Source organism: Gallus gallus, chromosome 9 (assembly GCF_016699485.2).
Source record: "Gallus gallus isolate bGalGal1 chromosome 9, bGalGal1.mat.broiler.GRCg7b, whole genome shotgun sequence".
Taxonomy (NCBI): Eukaryota; Metazoa; Chordata; class Aves; order Galliformes; family Phasianidae; genus Gallus; species Gallus gallus.
In genome coordinates this window covers 9,130,461-9,150,817 of record NC_052540.1, presented here as the reverse complement: position 1 = coordinate 9,150,817, position 20,357 = coordinate 9,130,461, and the positions used below count along the sequence as shown (strand labels likewise).

The 20,357-nt window shown below is 41.0% G+C and overlaps 1 protein-coding gene across 17 annotated transcripts in view; it reads right to left on the bottom strand.

Moving 5' to 3' along the window:
- The window catches only part of AGFG1 (ArfGAP with FG repeats 1), a 35,836-nt gene extending 26,551 nt beyond the window's left edge, over window positions 1-9,285 (bottom strand). For 7 of the 17 annotated variants that reach the window (XM_015276977.4, XM_015276978.4, XM_015276979.4 and 4 more), the window contains exons 1-2: window positions 8,736-9,285; window positions 636-729 (exon numbers count right to left, since the gene is read on the bottom strand). In XM_015276977.4, coding sequence (XP_015132463.1) covers window positions 636-729; window positions 8,736-8,902 — 261 coding nt within the window. In that variant the 5' untranslated portion in view covers window positions 8,903-9,285. Of the gene's footprint in view, window positions 1-635; window positions 730-8,146; window positions 8,622-8,735 lie in introns of those variants that run through there. The other 10 variants (XM_025153686.3, XM_046898627.1, XM_046898629.1 and 7 more) reach the window with 2 other exon arrangements.
- Between the last annotated feature and the right edge of the window lie 11,072 nt (window positions 9,286-20,357).

Sequence of the window (20,357 nt, the reverse complement as noted above, 5' to 3'; positions counted from 1 at the left end):
CAGATGCCCATAAGATACAATCCAACGTTTATACCAGACTTAGTTTTCATTTATTTAAAAAAATAAAACAAAGGCAGTACACTAGAACTTCATTTCTTCAAAGCTGATGCAAGTCACCCTAAACATACAGTTGCTCATTATCTAATCCTTAGAGGAAATAATTTCTCCCTTTCCTTCCTCTCTTCAAGGACCTTTAAAATACTATATTTTTATTGAAGAAAAAGGCTACTGAAACTACTGTAAGGCTTCCTAGCAGCTACCCCATAGAAAAACATCTATAAGCAATACATTCACGTTTGTCATGCTTGATTCTTTCAGGAGACACTGCTGCAGTCAGCCTAAAGGCCTGGACATGCAGAGTTTAAATAAATGCATAGTGCCTCACCTAAGAGAAAACCTGTCTCTCAAGATCTGACCATGTAAACCTAGACTGGTCAGGCTGGGCAATAACACAACACTGTGATCATCAGCTACTGAAGCGAAACGAGCTGCTTAGAAGTATCACTTCAAATGAGCTTAGCTTCAAGACTCCTGTCTACTTGTTACTTGTTAAAAAACCTCAAGCTTTGCTTAAGTACTATTTCAAAGTTGAATATTAAAAATGCTTATCACTTGGTATTGGTATTAATACTTACTTCATTTCCATGCTTCTGCAGAAATTCTATTTCCTGTTGTGTGAAAGTTGTCATTGAAATTGACTTCACTCTGTGGGGTGGATTCAAGCCCCGTCTAAAAGAAGAAGCAAGAAGTATTTTGTCAGTATTCAGGAAATTTGTCATCATACAATCACTTTTAACATTACAAACTGAAGTCAACTCATCTCAAAACTGCATTCAGAGTGCGAAGTCAAATAACTGAATTTTAGAGGACACCAAAGTTGCACACGCCAACTCTTCCTTCCTACACAAACTTATGAGGACAACTTCTTTCGAAACCTTTATCTGTTTCCACAAACTTGTTCATCTTTTCCTTTATATCTTTCCTTTACATCCCTCAGTCTTGGGTCCCTCCATCATCACTTTCTTCCCCTCCCAATCCTCTTTCACTTGACCCCACTCTAACTGGAGTAGATTCCTGCCTGCTAGACTTCCCAGCTCAGATTCTTTTCCTCTTGCACTAACCTACATTTCCTGTTTCCTCCCAGAACCTTTTTCTAGATTATTTTTTTGCCCCTCTGTCCACACGTCTGTCATGTTCCCCCTGAATGCTACAAGTAACACTAACGGAACAAAAAAAGTCTAATTCTTGATTGTTCTCTCAAAATAGTGGAATAGCTCAAAGCTGCAGCAGCTCAGCCTCAGAGAAAAAGGGGCACATTCTCACAACCAGGCACTGCTCAAAGCAGCACTAACAGAAACCAAAAGTCAATTTTGTTGCCAAAGCTTGATACTGACAAAACCAGTTCAGTCAAAACCTGCAAGCAAGAAAAATCCTGCTGAGTAACACTGCAAGTATAAGAAAATACTTTCCTCTCAAGCTTTTTCCTTAGGTACATGCTAAACACTGCTTCTGCCCACAAATACTCGCAATTAAAATCAAACTGTGTTTTGCGCAATGAAAGGAAGAACATTACAGCCCACATATGCCAAACAGAGGGGACACCGACAGGTAGTACAGCCGTGTTACCTTAATCAGGTCTGGATTTTTTTGATACCATCTTAGAAAGCAAATACACTAAGTTAATTATGAGATAAAGAATGCAATATTTTGTGGTTATGTACATGAGAAGACAGACTCCAGAGAAGATGAGGGATGCTCTACAGGAATGTAACATAGGGCCAACAAATGGCTAACAAATCAACTAGTACAGAGTTGGCTTTATTTCTTATATTTGTTATTCATCGTTAAATGGCAGTTTGGTTCAGATTGCCTTGAGGAATACAAACCACTGACAACTAATTTAAGCTAAGTAGCAGTTTTGTTTAAACTCTGATTATTCCCGGAACATTAATTAGAAAGTAACTGTTCTCTGTCCAAACCAGAAAGGATAAACCTGGCTTGCCCACTTGATTAATACAAAGTTAATCTTTGTACATAAGTTTAAAAGTGATTTTTTTTTCCCCAATACTGAGTTTTTGTGAAAGCCTAACAAAAAAATCTGTTGTAAAGTTCTGTTGCAAATTCACCTTGATGCCTACATCCACTGTAAAATGTCAATGCTGGTTCTTGCGTTTAAAAAAAGATAGAGTTGATTTCCACACAAAAAGTTGGATAGTGCTAAGAAGGCTAAGCATGACATATAGCTTAAGCATTAATTTAAAAAAATGTAGCTTTAAGACACTCGCTGTTTGAAACACTTGGGTAAACACCAACAGCTCACTGTGCCTTGCCAAGACATACATGAACTTACAAGTATTCAAAAAGCAGAAGTCACACATGAACCTACTGGCCTATGAAAATTAGTTTCACAGAATGTTATTTGCCTAAAGCAATTTTTTTTCGAACCTGAACATCTAAAATTAGACTCCACAGTTTAGTATCTCAGCAAGAAGGCACAAGATATTTAAGTAGGAAAACACATGTACCTGCTCTACACTGATTTATTAGGGCTCTTCACAGCTTTTAGGAGAGCATAAATGCACCGTCAGTTCTGTTAAGCGCCCCACTAAGCGCATTTAAAGCGCTGACTAGATGGTGCTTAGCCTAACAAGAGGCTTCCAACATACCCCGCTCTCTCCAGTGCAGACTGCTCTACTGTATTAAAGTTTATGTTATAAAGCTCAAGATGCCTGGATTTACAAGTTACAGCTGCAACGTGCAAGGAGACAACTCATCTCTTCTACATCCTCCTATTAAGGAGGGAAATATGCCCCATCCCTACAGGTCAGGGCCTAACACAGAAGCATCTTATGTCTTGCATGATGGAAGAGCACACAACTGAATCACTGATCTAATAAAACGTGACATTCTGAACTGTAATGGTCAGAAAATACAAAGTTGATGATCAAGTTGCATTATCATATATACGAGTAACTCTTAAGGTTATTAAGATGGCCAGGGGTGGGAGGAAGCCTAAAAAAAATACCTCCTCACATATTGGAACTGCAAAAGAAATCAGCCTAGACCAAAGAGTTCAAGACAAGAGGCTGTACTGCACAGCATGGAAATACAACCCAAAACATATGCACAAAGTTTCTTGATAAAAATCACTTCGATTCTACAATCAAAACATCTTAAAATTTTGATATGATTTATTACCAGCATGAGCTACCTTCAAACATGCTATATCCACAAACCAACTAGAATCTCCCTAGAACAGAACAGTTACTGGATTTAGAAAGAAGTCAAAACAGAAAACCTAAGTACTACAGCTCTGGCTCTGCAAGTCCTAAGCTATTTTACCCTTCCTTACCTACAGGAATTTCAGGTGATTCACAAGCAATTTATGTACACACAGGAGAAGCTTAACGGTAGACAGCCAAGTACAGTTACCCCTTAATAGGAATTAAGGACTATATATTTTTTTTATCTAAATACAAAAAAAATTACCTAACACTTGCTTTGTTTCTTTTATATACTAGGCAAGCATTTTGTACAGTTCTAATGCTTCACAGTATTCCTATTTAACAGGAGACAAATGAATCATAATCCTCTGGTCAGAATAATAATGCCTAAACTCAAACTGACCCTGAACATATATTTGTAACCCATACAGGTGCAGCAGTACCAGTCTCTGCTTCAGAGCTCCTCAGGATGACACTACAGCACTTAATCCAGATCGCAGCCATCTCCTGAATGGCACTTGGGAAGGATGACTGAGTCAGATGACCATTCTGCCAGGCTGCATGCAGCCAGCACGCCACAGCTACAGCATCCCACACTTCCATCCTGCTCATGAATACAAGCTTCATACTCAGAAATGATTATTCCTAAGGAACAGCAACGCAACCAGAACCTCCAGCTCTGAGACTGTCCTGCACTGTCAGGGACAGTTCATCAGCTGGATACTATGGCGAACAGAGCAAGGCTGTTCTTCAGCAAGTACTGTTAGAGCTTGTGCTCTAACAAAGGAAGCTTTAAGGCCAGCAGCACAAGACCACAAAGTCTGGGGATTTAAACATTCAACATTTAAGACGCCACCAATGAGCACCAAAGGTTTGTTACTAATGCAATTTAGAGCAAGTTTAGGTTGAACTCGTGATTGTTGGGAGAGCCGCTGTTTCTGTGCTCTTCTCCAACAAATGTCAGCAACATTTCAGAGAATACCAGACAGGGCTAGAACACAAGTTTCTATTTATAAGTGTTTAGAAGTGGGCTTTGTTGGGATAGAGGGGCACTTCCATGAGAGGAATGGTGGGCAGATGGTTATTCAACACCATTAATGTCACCCTACGTCAGATTCTAACATGATCTCAAGTCTAAGCCAGCAAAATCTGATCCCTGAAGAAGCAGGAAGTTAAAGAGGCAAGGCAAATGCCAGGCCTTTGAACAGAACCCTACATTCCTATGTGCCTGGAAAATGAGTTTTGGAAGCCCAGTGTCACCATATTCATTGTTATTTCTATGCTATTGTTATCAGCAATAAGTGAGTATAAGCAGTACTGGCCACTCTGGGTACTTGAAGACTTCCCTGGAGACCTTCCACCATCTCACAAGTTCACTTTAACAGCAAAAGACTTACATACACAATCAAGGTTAATTTAACCTTTTTCTTGAAAAAAAAAATCCTTTCTGAGCTGCACAGTATTTACCATGGCACAGACATTTATTTAGCTTTCCAGCCAGCATATAGAAAAATAGAAAAAAGAACTACATGTATAGATACATAGCACAGAGCCATTTACCAATCATGATAAAGAGAAAAAAGACTGGGAAGTTATGCCAACAGTCAGAATCACCTTCAGTCTAGCACTGCTCATTTAGACATTTTAACTTCTGCAGAATTATTCTGGGGAAAGGGACAGCAAACCACAGCCATTACACAAAGATATATTGTTTAGTCTGTTACTGGTATCAGCCATCAAACACTCTAATCTGGCTGATACAGAGGTCCCTTAGCCAGAAAGTTTTAAAATTTCAAATAGGAATATTATAAGCAGCCAACAGAAGGCCACATCATCCAATAACTGTAAGAAATTGGATAAAACAGCTTTTTCGTTCCCCACAGTAACAATATGTTCTAAATATTCTTACTTGCTCCTTCCTGACAAGCCAGGAGTGCCAGCATCTGAATGAGAAAGTTCCCCAGGAGGTTGGAGGGGGGAGAAAGAATGGTGCTAGGGAGGAGAAGGGTAGGAGAGGAGTCCATATTATCACATGAGCAGATTTTTAGAAAAGCTATCCATCAGGCAGGGCTACATCAAGACTTTCTACGGTGCAGAACTGGAAGCGGACTCTTAGTCAAACAGGTAATCCTTTATTCAAGAATTTACAAACACCTTAATTTCTGGTAACTAGGAGTAGGCTGAGCAGGAGAGGTGCTTGAAAGCAAAGACATACAGAGACAGCAGAGAAACAAGGCAAAACAGCACGTGATTAAGACAAAGAGAGGATGTCACTATCAGCAGGATACACTATGGCATCCAAAAACACACTAGACATCATTACCAAACAATGATGTGATGTGTATATTTCTACACATCTTACATTCTTTTCCAACACCAAAAAGCAGAATTGGGCACAGCTTCCATGCTTATATGCTGCTTTCTGGACAAGAAGAGGTATTTCAACACAAAGCCACTATCCAAACCACTGCGCATGACCTTTCTCCTGCATTCTCCATTTCGTACAGCTCAGACTTTACTCTGGTAAACTCAACCTGATGGGAAAACTTAAGCCCTGCATATTAAGGAAAGGACCTCCGCAATATTCAACTAACTTGGTGTGATTCACCTTCAACATTTAAGTCAGAAACAGACCTTCATAAACTCATTAGTTCTTTACCATACTCAGCAGCACTCAAACAAGCTAATCAGACTCTTTTGGACATGCCAATGGTTTTCTTAAAGCTAGATCTAGTAACAAATAATGTTGATATCTTTCTATACATGGAAGCATTAGCAGAAATCACTAGAAATTAATGACGGATCCCCCATGAAGGCTTTAGGTTTGAATAGACTGACTGAACACCTCAGAAAACTTCCAAAAAACCCTATCCAGATATCAGACTTCTGAAGTTTAGACCTGTATCTAGAACAACATACCTGTTGAAGTCGATACTGATGTTAGCAACCACACATCAGAATTAACTGAGTAACCTTTCTGAAGGAGACTCGTTAACTATCAGTCTTTTAATCTTGCACTGGGCACTTTGCCCTTGAAAAAACCAGTCTACTTACTCCAAGAATACTTCCTGTACCAGACTAGAAAAAAAAGTTAACTAAAACAGGAAGCAAGGAAAATCATTCACATAGCATACAAGCAAGACCAAGTAATAATAACATTAAAGTCTTACAGTAAAGCAAGTATTATGAAGCAGAATGCAAGCAGTCATTAAGAACTACAGAAGCAGCAGGACTTTTATGCTCATTTGCCATTACGTGGTTTCTTCCCAAGTCATTGCCCTCCACTGTGGAACTCTCCATAGAAAAACATTTGGAAATAAACAAGTTGTCTGAAGGTCTATTCTGACAGAAATGCTAAAAAAACCAAACCAAGCAGTTTCTAGTGATGAGGCAGGCCTTGTCCATCTCCATGCTGTCTCATTACTAAGAAAAATATCCCACTGCCTAGGTTCTAAAGTGTTAACAGAAAGGATATATTATTTGCTTATGCAATTCATGAAAGTGCTTCCACGTCAATACGAAAGGAATACAATTTGATTTCAGTAGAAAAAGTCCTCTTAACAGTCCTTTATGCTCTCTTTAAGCATCAACGTTACTAGCTATAAGAACTAGAAAAGTCATTTTTAAAATAGAAACACAGTACATTTAGAATAAGGTATCAATTGGCATTTTATTAGAATATTTTTAATGTGTCTTTCAGAAAAAGCCTTACTTTCTTCAAGTACAGTAGCAACCTAGTGATAGCTAACTTAACAGCAAGTGACAGCTGCCCCTTGCTTGCTTGCGGTTTCATCACATGCATGTCCTTCATGTTACTGTAAATTGGACTATGGACATTAGCGGACCATACAACATAGCCAACAGATAGAGGGAACAAATCCTCCCAAAGCCACACTAAACATCTCAGCAGCACTTGTGATACATTTCTTAAAATTAAGCAGCCTGAAAAATAAAGAATATTCTCATCGAGCACTTTTGTCGTGCTGACAGTTTAACCAGTAAGAACATGTGCAACCATTAAATGTGCTCTGTGCAGTAGCTTAAAATAGTTTCACATGCCAGCACAAATAACAGTTTGCTAGCATAGCAAACAATAGCCAGGGCTGGCTGATTAAGTGCCATGTGTACGTCAAAAGCAAGAGTCTCTTTTCAGCTTCCCAACCTGAATGTATTTTCTGTATTTGCATCAAGCCTGTGCAAAAAGTCTACACAAAGCAGGAAAAAAAAAAGCCTAACTATCTGTCCGGTATAAGAGGCAGTTTGTTCCATGTGAATTCAGCACAGAACTTACATGTTTGCTTTGTTATGAGTCTCATTATAATTAGCAACTTTGTTCTAAAACATCAGACTACTTGAAGGGGTACTCAGTCCTTCTTGGTCAGGGACAGAACTTCATTCAGGTTCTTATGTGTGTTTTATGAACTCAAATCCTTACAAACAAAAATATGTATCCTCTGATACCACGTAGGCCAATTCTTTGATCCTGCTCAATGCCACAGAAACACAAACAAGCAAACACACTTAACTAAGCAAACAGTAACACTGAAGCCAGTAGGCTTTTTCTCCAACTTATGTGTATGTGACTGATCTTCTGATGACACAAACTGAAATTCAGAACTGACTGATCTCCACCGGTTTAATTTCATACGTGCTCCGAGAAGGAGGAAGGGTGGGAAAGGGAGGAGGGGGAGGCCCGTGCAGGAATGAGGAACAGGAAAAAATACAATTTCCTTCACCAGAACTAATTCCTTTGTAAGAATTACATATAAAGTTTGTATGAAGTAATGAAAGATTAAAAAAAAAAAGTCAACTTTTTCTGATTAACCTTATTAAACCTGCTAAGACCGGAGATTGTCCTCCTAGCTACAGCATAGAGTTGTCTTAAACTAATGGCAAGCATAATTGGTCTACGAAAGGCCAACCTGGTGATCCAACACTGAAGCATGATTTTTCAATGCCAAAAACACAGTATTCACAACAGGGTTTGTCTGCCCACATCTTTCGTGTCATGAAAGCGCGCCGCTGGGCCACGCGTCCTCTGTCTTCCAGAAGCGTTCTCCGAGCACTTCCCTGCATCTTCAGCCACGCTCAGGGGCTCATTCTGCTGCCGCTCCCCCCACCCCCAATACCGGAGCAAAACGCTTACGCTCCCTACGCGCAGGAGAACACCTCCTCGCCAGCAGGGACGCGATAAAGTCAAGGCCATACGCAGCCGCTAGGAACCACCGAGCCGCTGCCCAGGGGGCGGACTTTCAGCGAGCAGCCCCCGGAGAGCCTCGCGGCCGCCTCCCCCGGGCAGCCCCGCGCCGGCTGCCGTCCGACGTGGCCGAGCGAGCCCGGCGCAGGAAGGGCCCGCCCCGGGAGAAGCACCGCGCGGAGCGCTCGGCCCGCGTCACCGCCGCCCCGGAGCCGCGGCCAGGCCGAGCCGGAGCGGAGGTCACCCCGCGACAGGCCGGGCCGGCTCCAGCCGAGGGACCGCCCCGAAAGCCCCCGCCGCCCGCCCGCACTCACAGGATGCCGGAGCAGGAGGTGCACACGAAGCTGCCCACCGTCATGTCGGTGTAGGTGGGGCCGCGTTGGTCGCAGTCGAAGCACTTGCGGTTGGGCGGGAGGCTGCTCATCTCCCGCAGTAGCTTCAGGTGCTTCTCCTCCTGCTTCCGCTTGGCGCTCGCGGCCATGGCCCCGCCGGCGAGGGGACGGCCCGGCACGGCGCCGGGCCCCGCTCACACCCCGACGGCGGCGGCGCTCCGGGGCCCGGCCGGCGGGAGAGGATCCCGGAGCGGGGAGGGGTGGGGGGCGGGGGAAGGAAGAGGAGGAAGGGGCGGGGAGGGCAACCGGCGCCCGCCGCTGAACCGGGGTGGAAGCGCGGCGGCCGCTCACGCCGGCTGGCGGCACCGCGAGAGAAGGAGGAAGGGGGGGGAGAGAAGGAGGGGCCGGGCCGCGCCTGGCCGAGGGCAGCGGCGCGGAAGAGGCCGGCGGCGGCGCCGGGCCCGGGGCGGCTGAATGACGACGAGTCCAGGCGGAACCTGCGCGACACCTTTATGAGATCAGACAAGGAGATGGCGGCGACGGAGCGGCGGGGCCGAGCGTACTCTCCGGCTGCAGCGCCCCCTGCCGGCTGGGAGGACTCACTCCCTCCCGCCTCTGACCCCGACCCGCGGGGGGGCGGCACCGCCGGCGGGGCTGCGTTACCCGGCGTGACCCAGCGGGGCTTTGTGGCGGGAGAGGAGAGGGGGCGGTTCTGTGGAGAACCTCAGTAGGAAAACCTCAACAAAACGAAGGGTTTGGCTCCGGCGCTCTGCGCCGCCCTTTCTCCCCTCGCCCACTCTGTAGTGAGGCGCGACCGTTATGGGCACACTGACCACGTCCCTCAGTGCCACATCTCCACAGTTCTTCAACACCTGTAGGGACGGTGGCCCCACCACCCGGACAGCCCGTGCCAACGCCTCCCCCTTTCTTCTAAAAGACTTTTTTTCCCAACATCCAGCCTGAGATTTTCGCCAGGCAATTGTGGGAAGAACATTGTAATCTATCTCTGAGTTCTTTGTTACTGGCAGCAGACATACAGTTTCCCCTTGCGAATTTCGCTTTCCATCTGGACGCTTTCCCCGTGAAAGGGAAGGAACAGCTAACAGTCACATGTAACTGCTCCCACTCTTGAGAAACCCTTGGCTCTGGCCTAAGCTCAGAGCTGCCACTAAGCTACAAAGTTGTTATCTATAAAGACGTCTGAAGGAATGCCTTCAGTGCAAAAGACTTTCAAATAATAATAATAATAAAATTATCAATCTAATTTATTGTTTTGGAACTCAGTGTGCAAAAACACCTAGCAACGCTATGCGTGATTAGAATCTTCTAAGCTTTAATGGTTCCCTGTGCTGTGCTTTTATGGTCAGATCTTGGACCTCTGACATCAGTATTTGTTAGCACTGACCTGTATGAGCAAGATCTGATTTGCTCTGTTTTCCTCATAGTTTGAATTTTCCTCATAGTTTTGTTTGGCTGGTTGGTCGGTTTGGCTTGGGTGGTTGTGTTCTAGTTTTAAAAAAATGATAATAAATCCAGGACTAATGTTCAGTATCAGTAATTTGGCATGCCTCTGATTTCTCTGGAATTGCTTGTTTACAATGGGCTGATCAACCAGCCCAAAGCTCTTACATCCGAGCTGTGATGCACTGATCTGAAATATTCCTGATGCAGATGGCAGGAGCCTCTCGTAGTGAAAAATGAACACCACTGAATCACTATGTAGACACAAGTTCATAAATGGCATTCTTAAAAGTAAATACAGAATACACCCAGTCTTGGAAGGACCAAATTCTCACTTGTCTAATTTCTAGCCCCTCTCTGAAATGCTGATATTATTGTTATTCAGAAGTTTTCATTTTGTTGCCTCCTTTGAAACACACTTTGAAACACTGGAGATTTCTCCGGTGGCCTCAATGATCTAGAGCGAATGACCTAAATTCAGAAGAAAAACAAAAAGTTTAAAGGTTAGAAATCAAGGTCTTTTTCTTGGAAAATACTTTGGAGAGAGAGCGGTGATTGGCTAAAAGATCTGCAGTAGCAGGGAGTTGCTGCATACAAGTTCAGTTTTGTTTCAGTGAGAACCAGCTCATAAACCATTGACAGAGAATCAACGGTGCTTTGTAACTGAGGTGAAAATGTCCAGAACTGCTTGCTTATGTCATCAGTATCACATAGGAACAGTTGATAATAAAAATGATACCACTGTCGCTGAAGTTTTCATTTCCATTGACATGTAGAACGGAACTCACAGGAAAAATCCCAGTACTTTTTAAGTCAATCACAAAGTTTAATAAGAAGAGTCTTATGAATTTCATATTACACGAGAGCAAGCTCTAATTTGTTTCAAGAAGAAACTGTTGAGATGTTATTTGTGGCCAGCACCAAGATGGGCTTATGTTAGTAGCTAAATGACATCTTAAACATTAAGTTTCATTAGAAATCATCTTTTAAATACAAGTATTGAGCCTCTCTATTGTATGTCTTATAAAGCCAAATTAGACCAGGAAACTACATCAACTTTCCACCTGTTCCATCTCTCCAGAAGCAGTAAGTAACTTGTGCTTTTCTTCCCTTTCTATGTTTGACTGGTCACAGCCAGGGTTACTTTCCTCAAAGTGGATGTATCATATTTTTTCTCTCAGTTACTCAGAGCAGAAATAATACACACAAATAATAATAGAATAACCTACTGTTCATCTTTACTATTTGGTTTCCTGTTACCTGATATATTTTTCTGTTTCTTAGCCCCAGGACCTTAATTTCCTTTCCTAATTCTCTGTTCAAATTTGTTCTTCATTCTCTCCTCCTAATGATTGCACTTATGCTTTTGTGGCTAGAAATATACTGGCCAGCTGTTTTCTGAAAGTGCTTAATCCCTGCTGCACCTGCTGCAGCATTCAGCATAAACATTAATTTATTAACAAAAGGTGAAACAATGGTTTCTTATCCTTAAGCCATGTCTGTTTATATTAGAAGAAAAAAAAAAAAAAAGCACCCAAACTTAAGAGTTAGCCCAATGATTTTTGAAAGATGTGGCTTCAGTAATCCCTTAAATATGGGCTAATAGAGTATAAATTATAATTTATGAGTGTATAATCTAGGGCACTTATTGTCAGGACCAAAAGAAACAAGTATCTAAGAATGTACATCTGGGAGATGAGTAAGACATCCTGTTTGTCACTAGGATTGAGGTCAATAATATCCATTTTAAAGCAATTAACCCAGCAGGCTAAGTGATGTGGAAATTATCATGCTGAAAGACTAATGGGCTATTAAATCCATCTTGCTTCGCTACTGATGGGTATACAAAATTAATCCTGGGATTAGGTGTATTGCATCTGTGGCCAACTGCCACTGCAAGATTTGTATATGAAGAGTTTTCTGAAAAATGCTAAGAAAGATCACAGTGAGTTTATCTGACAGGAATGTTAAAAATTCAGTCAACTGAGTATAAGTTTGTGTGTTTGTGCATGATTTTATTTAAGCAGCATCTTTTTGTTAATGACTAGATACGTTTTAGTAAAGGATCAAAACGAAGTCACAGTAACATTCAGACAAATCACTATTGATTGTTGACAGTTACTTAAATCAAGAAAATTTACCTGTGGGAAATGGTCGAACAAATATGATTGAATTACATGATTGTGTTTATTTGAAATGCCATTTCCCTTCAACAATTTTTATCCACTGCTATGACAGTAACATAATAGGAAAGGTAAAAGATTGATAGCCTTGCATTTATTTACACATAACAGCTGTTTATGGGAAACAGGCCTCACAATAAAAAGAAAGGCTCAGCCACGCCAGGTTGGTTGCTTTTTTGTAATGCACATCAATTGTCTTTAGTTTTTTGGAGTGTCCTGTTCTGCTAGTATGACCTACACCTAAATGCTTTAGAATAACACTGGCTGGGGAGTTATTCTTAGCCACCACAGGAATGGAAGTCTGAGATTCAAAGCAGATGTGCTGGCTCTCAGGATGACATGAGGAGTTTGAAAGCATGGGGCAAGAAAGGCAATGAGGCACAAAAACAAGAGCTGGCAGAAAAGTGGGAAGTATAAAGATTATATATATATATATATGATCAAGAAGTAATTATTCTTTAATCTGCTCCCTCCCCAGTTTATTGCTTCATGCATTAATATATGTATTAACCAAAAAACTTTTACTGTTCCAAGTGAAACAGATCAAGGCTACGTAGGCTCAGGTATCAGGAGTTAATAGCAAGACACATACTCTTCTAGCTGCAAAGTAAACTTAATTTTTTTCTCCTGATCTGAACAAACCCAACGAGTTCGAAGAAGACTGTAAAAACATGTAATGTCTTTCTAAAGTTAATGCAAGAGATTGACATCAGAGGTAGAAAGAAGCCTTAAGTCTCTTTGCATTTATCTTCTTTCTTGGTGATAATTACTAAGAGCGAAGGCTGCGCTGTAAATGATCATTTAGATGAGCTTCTTACAGCCATTAATTTTTCTAAATCATTCTTCTAAGTTGTTTGAATGGAATGTTTGAATATATACTGAAACTTTGCTTGAGTTAAGTCTATTTCCATGCAGTTCAGTTGAATCAAACTGAAGTTTAGCGATGGGAAGGCCTGAGATTTCTCAGGTGGACTCCCACATAGCACTGCTACCTTGTACACTTATCTCTTTTTCTCTTCACGATTCACCACTTCAATTTAACTAATTTTCAATTCTCTCATAAAAGTGTTTTCCTTATTCTTTCTTCATCCTCTACTTTGGTTTTGTTCTCATAAAGCCACAAAAACTGTATACCCATCAACAGGGTAAAAAAAGAAAAAATTCTGTTACTGATTTTATCTGTCTAGAGGTTTGTTCAGAAAAATGAGTAGCTTTTGTTTTATATAAGATTTGTTAACAGTGGTTAAGTGAACACTGTGCCCTCCTGAGTGGCACTTAATAGGAGCCATTTCGAATTTGTCTTAAGATGTAAGAGTTCCTTCAGTGAAGGACTGTTGTGATGTGGGAGATTTTTGAGTATGGGATTGTCCCATTTCACTGTGTAATCCAGCCTAGGGCCATTTCAGCAAAGTGACCCATTCCAAAGTTCAAGAATTTTTTTTGTTTTAATTTTTTAAATGTTAGTGAACAATATGAATAGCTCGGGAGTCCTGATTCTCTTTGTGCTTTCTATCTTGGTCAGTGATGTTGAAAGGTTATCAATATTTCAACCTTACGCCTTTGTTTGACACAGTTCTTGAATTTCCATCGTGCCTTGAAAGTACAAGATCCTATTCCAGTTTGTAATCACAGACTAGGCAGTGGAAAGAACATGCCTATCTATATACAGTTGCAGTGAAGGCAAATCATCTGTCAAAGGAACATCTTGTACATGAGGTGACTGCATTTTAAGTTCATCCTTATAGTCAATTTTCCTTATCTTTAGGGTGTGGTCAGTGTTCTTATTACTGATTTTGATTTGGCTTTCTTGTATTGTTCATTATTCTGTAAGTTCCTGTAGTTGAGTGACACTTGATAAGCTGCAGCATAGGTGCAGCTGAAAAACATTCACGTCACGTGGCCTGTCAGAGAAATATCCCAGAGGAGTGGTGGGGCCCTTTAAATTGAAAGAGAATTATATTCACATGTGATCCTGTAAACAAGAGAAAAGTAATGGCAAGCCATATCATAGTATCCACTTACTGGGCCTGCCCATGGGAGCACATGCAATACACGAGGCAGCCTAGGGCCTGTCGGTAGAACAAGAGATTGTGGAAGTGATATCTATAAAGCTGGAAGGAAGGGAATGAGTGAAATGGGAGAGAAAGAGCTGAAAGATGTCTTGGAGGTGGAAAGACAATTTAATTCTTGGTTCAAAATTGGAGGGGAAAGGGATATGTTTCAGTTCTGTCTAAACCAACAATTTGTTTATTATTCAGCTATCCAAACTAGTAAGCCAGGAAATGTTGTCCCAGTTCTTTGAGCAGTAAGAACTTAATTGTCACATTAATCTTTGCATGATATAACTTATTTTGTGAGCAATGATTGAGGTTTGTATTTAAATCCCAGTGTATTTTCAAGCTCTATTCTTCAGTACCTTTCCCACTTGACGATGAGCATTTCCTGCCTGTTTTCTGCAAAACACCCATGGGAGCGAAGAGAGGCCTTTGTTCCTTTCCACTAATGAATCTAAATTATTGATTAGTCAGTCTAATTTGTGGAAACGACTATCAGTTAGTGCTGTCTCGTTGGTTCTTATTTTGTATTTTGTATTTATTTATATTTTTACGAAGTCTAAGTTAGTACCTTAGATTTGGTAAAAAGAATTAGAGGTAGTTTGACAAACATCTTCACTGAGAGACATGCAAAGTTAGAACAGAGAGAAGTAATATTTTCAACCAGTTTTCTCTCACTTGCACATGCTTTACCAAATTCCTGTGTTCTGCTGCAGACTTTCCTAGAATTTTAATTCTTTCAAAAATGGTCAATTGAATGCTAATTTGTAGAACAGATTTTACTTTTGTGAGTAGACCTCCTTTGGTGCCGAAGCAGTGTGTACAGCTGCGATCTACATGCAGAAAACAGGGCCAGCATTTGGTAGTTCTGCAGGTCTTGTATTACCATAGAACTGTAGGCCTGTGGTGCCCCAAGAAAGCAGAAAGCTAAGTTAACTGGAATATTTAAAGAAAGTCAAAAAGGTCAAAAATGAAGGAAAAAGTGAGCTGGGTATTAAATGCCAACATGAGGCACAAAATACCTACCATGCATTCTCTTTGTCTGAAGCACGACACTGGTAAATACGTGACTCCAATGTAGCAGTGTGATTATTTTGCCTGATGAATAAGGCATCTTGTACACTGCAGTGAACCAATCCATGTAAATAAGCAAAAGACTAAAAGTCACATAAGCATCCATTTGGAGTTGAAGTAAGGCAAAAAAAGAACATTATCTCAGTGTAAAGTAATGATGATGGACTTGAAACAGGGAAACTTGGGAAATGGAGCTTTCAGATGTCAGACATTCAAATAGATACTAAAAGAAAATAAGCCACATAACACAAACATGGGAAAACTCAGATCTTCAGTCACCTAGATTATGAAAAAAACTTTAGAAGTGGACTGATAAAAGGAACCCTGCTGCTTCAAATTTAGTGTAATGCTTTTTATTACTGTGATGATTGAAACTGAGATACTATCAAGATTTTTTTTCCGTGAATCCCTGAGAATTCATCACATCCAAACTGCAGTTCTATAAGTCAAGGAGGACAAGAGAAAAGGGCTTTGCAACTATCAGCATTAACAAGTTTGAAGTACACTAACAAGATGCACAGCAAATAAAAATCCCCTGGAGAATGTAGTAAAGGTTAATGCAGTTGGAGTGAATAGATACAGATAATCCTTGGTAGCTGCAAGCAGCCTCTTAAGGGAGGTTTTTTGCAGGAGAGACCTTATCTCAACCCATACATGGGAGCAGTACTGCTAAGACTAACGATATTTTAGCAGACTCTGTTATTTAGTTTCAAAGTAAAAGGGCAAACCCTCAAATTGCTGTTTAGAATGACTGATTTAACATGAAAAGTAAATCCCCTGACATTTGGGCCTCTTGTACATTCCGCTGTGCAGCACAAAAACACCTTCAGCTCCTCTCCTTGAGCTGACTCTTTTCAATACTGCAAGTCATAGCTGGAGGTGCAAGCAGCTTAAATAGCGTTTGTTTCAGTATATTCTCCAGTTGAGTGGCAATGACCAGCGTGTCTCTTTGAAACCATGTATGCAAATTTCAATTAAGAAAGCAGATTTTGAAGGTATTTGCTGATTAGAAAAACTGAACAGGAAGGGAAAGGAAAAATGCCCATCAGCATGTGACTTAAACGACTTGACGTGAAAAGGAAGCTTTCTTCATGGCATAACAAAAATAATTTAAAATTTAATGCTTATCTGCTTAAATAAATTAAATTAATTTATTTTTTTAAAGCACGACATTCTACCTAATGTGTTTTGGGAACTGGGAAAGAGTGAGCGTTCAGAACAATACCTTGCTTCAGTCTGGTTTTTTGCTTCAGTTTGTGGACAATGTCTTTGATGGAAAAGAAGGAATAAATACTCTGAAGCAGCACAGTGACTGAGAATTTTGGGATAACATCCATTCTGAGCCAAACCCTGGCTTACTGACACAGACATTTGAGAAATACAGCAAATGAGATTTTTAAACAAAAGAAAGAAACTAAACAAGCTCCCCCATGGTGCTGTGGGTGAAGAAAATAAACAGCAAAAAGGAACCTGGCTGTTAATAAATCCTCACAAATATGGAAACAAAAGTATTTCAGAAGCTATTAGCCAGTATTGTATTTCTTACAGCTTATGACTTTTAATCAAGTCTCTTGTAATTGTTAGGAGTTCTGACACCATTAGTATAATTCCCCAGAGCTCCCCAAGTTTACACTAACATTCCTGAGCTACCAAGATCCGCTTTATGAATACACAAGTTTCCGTTCACAACCCAGTCCTCCACGCATAGGGTTGTTTCAGACCTCTGTACTTTACCACTTAAGGGCCAGCCTTCCAATTTTTCATATTCAACGTATTCTTGATCAGTTCACAGCACTGCTCTGATGCGACAACCACCCTACAGCTTACATTTTCCCACCCTGCATGTACGTATGTGCAGGCAGATAATGGCCTCGCTGCAATGTGCACAGATGCAGGCAGAAGATAGAGTGTGTGTGTGTGCAGCACGGCCGGTTTGCCCTGCAGTGAGCCCAGCCCACCGCTTGCTCATTCCGTTAGCATTCAAAATAGAACAAAATTATTAAAAATAAAAAATAAAATAGGAAACATCCAAACCAGCGAACAAAACCAAACAAAAACAACAACAACAAAAGCCTATACCAAAAGGATCTAAGCTAAACATTGATTAACAGAGAATGATTCCTTGGTAATTACTGGAAAGTTTCAGCTTTTACAGCAGAAAAAACATATGAACTGATGTAGTCATTTGTCAGAGTAAAGCCTTGTTTTGCACACCCAGCCTTTCCTCACCGACTGCTGTCCAAACCCACCTGCCAAAGGGTTTAATTCCATTCATCCTCATTATAAACCAACTGCTGATGAACTTTTGGAGCACCGTCCACAACCTCAGCTTTGCTCCAGTGCACTGAGTACTTTCTGCCTTTGTAGAGAGCACAGACATGCCTGCCTGACCAAAAACATGCTGCGGTAACATCTCATGATATTCGGAGTAGGAATTAAATATTGAACAAATATTTCCCCTGCAAAGGAAACATAAAAGCAAAACTGTACTCTGATGTAACGAATGGAAAATTATACTGAAATCACTCAAATCGAAGGCCATTAGCCCCCTAGTGATGAAAGGACGATCAGATTATCCAAGTGGCTGTACTGAGCTCATTGTCACAGTTGTTACTTGATGCAGGAGGTCTGTGTAATGGAATCAGCAACCTTCGGATGCACAGTATTACGATAGGCAACAATTTTATTTCCGATGGGACTAAAAGGTCATTTTGTAAACACATTCACAGTTCCTATTACTGAAAATTAAGAGAAAAATTATCGCTAGAATAATTATCAGTTGGAATTGAAACTGTCATTTTCTCCGGTCATTTCCTCAAACATTCTCTGACATCAGAATTATTTCTACAAGATTATTTTGTTACTCAGTAATCCTAAACATTGATATTTGTTCGCAATAATTTCGAGGATGAAGCTGTACCTCCTCGTTCTTTCTTCTAAAATCATTATTAAAATAACTCAATTTGTTTCTGGGACAAAACCAGGACTTTTAGGCAAGTTATCGCCCTCTGGTGGTGGGCGTGCTCTCCCCAGTCAATCTTGATGCCATTACCGCAATAATCCTGTGACACTTCTTCAGTTTCACGAGCGCTTTCTTAATTAAGTAGCACTGCCTCCAACTCCTCCACAGACTGCAGAATTACACCTTTGTGTAATCTGTTGGGTTTTTTTCTCTCACTGTAGGTTTAGTTTTAATATAGGACAGTGATTCTCCACCACTGCGCTTCCTTCAGCCCTAAAAGAACACCTGACAGTTTTCATGTAGCTAGACTCACATATTTGTTTGACCGGGCAGTATCCCCTACTTTACTTTCTAATCACAAATCTGGGTATGCCTCCACAAAACTGCCATCTCAGTGTGACGGTGTATCTTCATCGATACTATGTGAATGGTGGCATCGTCCTCTGAAAGCGGGCAAGCAAGAGAGAGCTGAATGTTTTTAAAACTGCCAAAGGTAGAGCCTTCACACACTGACCTCCCAGACTGGTCAGAAGTATTTCCTCCCTCTCTACGAGGTGGAAAAGTTGCCAGTGGGGTTTTTTTCCCCTCCACATAAACCATAGGCTACAGAAAGAGATTGATGTGATTACTTTTGATTGCCTATATAAAGGATATGAAGTCAGAACAAGTGAGCGCAAGTGGCAACGAGCACTTGCTGAGGAAAGGCTCCATTTTTAATTTCCTCAGAACAGTCAGGTTGTGCAGTTATTTCCAGAAGAAACAGTGGGAGCAAAAGGCTAAACTACTCTCAGTCTGGAGCACCATCTGTTTAGAGAAAGGATCATTAAACTTAGCTATGAAGGCGATGGATTATCTTGATGACCCAAGGGGTCCCTCACAGTCGTACCATACCTGTACAGTTCAGATAGCACACCTGCACATGAAAATATTAGTTCAGTGATAAATAAATAAATAAAAACACAGTCAAAAGTGTTTCCACAGACTGGTAGAAACCTTGCATTTCTTACATTGAAGTAAAAAGGGATTGTAATGTTTCACTTTGGCCCAAGATCACCCCAGTTTTTATGTGCAGTACGTTGAGCTGCACTGCAGCCTCCCCGTGATTTAAGAGTCACTGACCGCCCTCAGTGCTGATTCTGTCACACAGGATAGCGGGGTTCCCAGTCTGCACCTGTCCACCACAGCAGCTGGCTGCTGACTGACCAACTGGTGATCGTCTCGTTTTCCTAACTTATCAATGATTTCTTAGGCAAGCTGAAATGGCAAACACCCTGAACTGGTGCCATTATATCAGTGGAATCATTTTGAGAAGATAAAAAACAATGTGTCCTTGGATGCCTGTTTCTCTACAATAAAGGCATCTCTTAGTGTTAAACTTCAAAGCCGAGTGTACTTTAGATGAGCAACCAAATAGTTCTGAGCCCATTTACTGTTTACCACAAAACTTATTAAAGTTAAGGACAGGAAAAAGTAGGGCTTCTCTAATATCTCTGCACTGCATCATCCTCCCTCCCAAAGAAGAATGAGAACACATCTTTTGATGTTTTGATTTCTTTATGGCTTTTTATAGTATCAAAATGCCAGAGCAGCTTATCTAATTGTGTGATCTGTCGTAAGTTTGGTATTACAAATTTCAATAAGGCTGTAACTTTTCAGAGACAATTTCAAACTCCAAATTAAGAGGGAGATACCTGTAAAGTGATCGCATTTTAATGTCCTGCCTTTAAGTTACAGCAACAATTAAAATGCAAGCAATTATTTCTGGACCTTTTTTATTTCCAGAAAATTATAGGAAAACTTCAGGCAATTGCAAGCAGAGGAAGCTGCAGCTGAAAGCAAGGAGATACATGGAGCATTCAGTTACAGCACC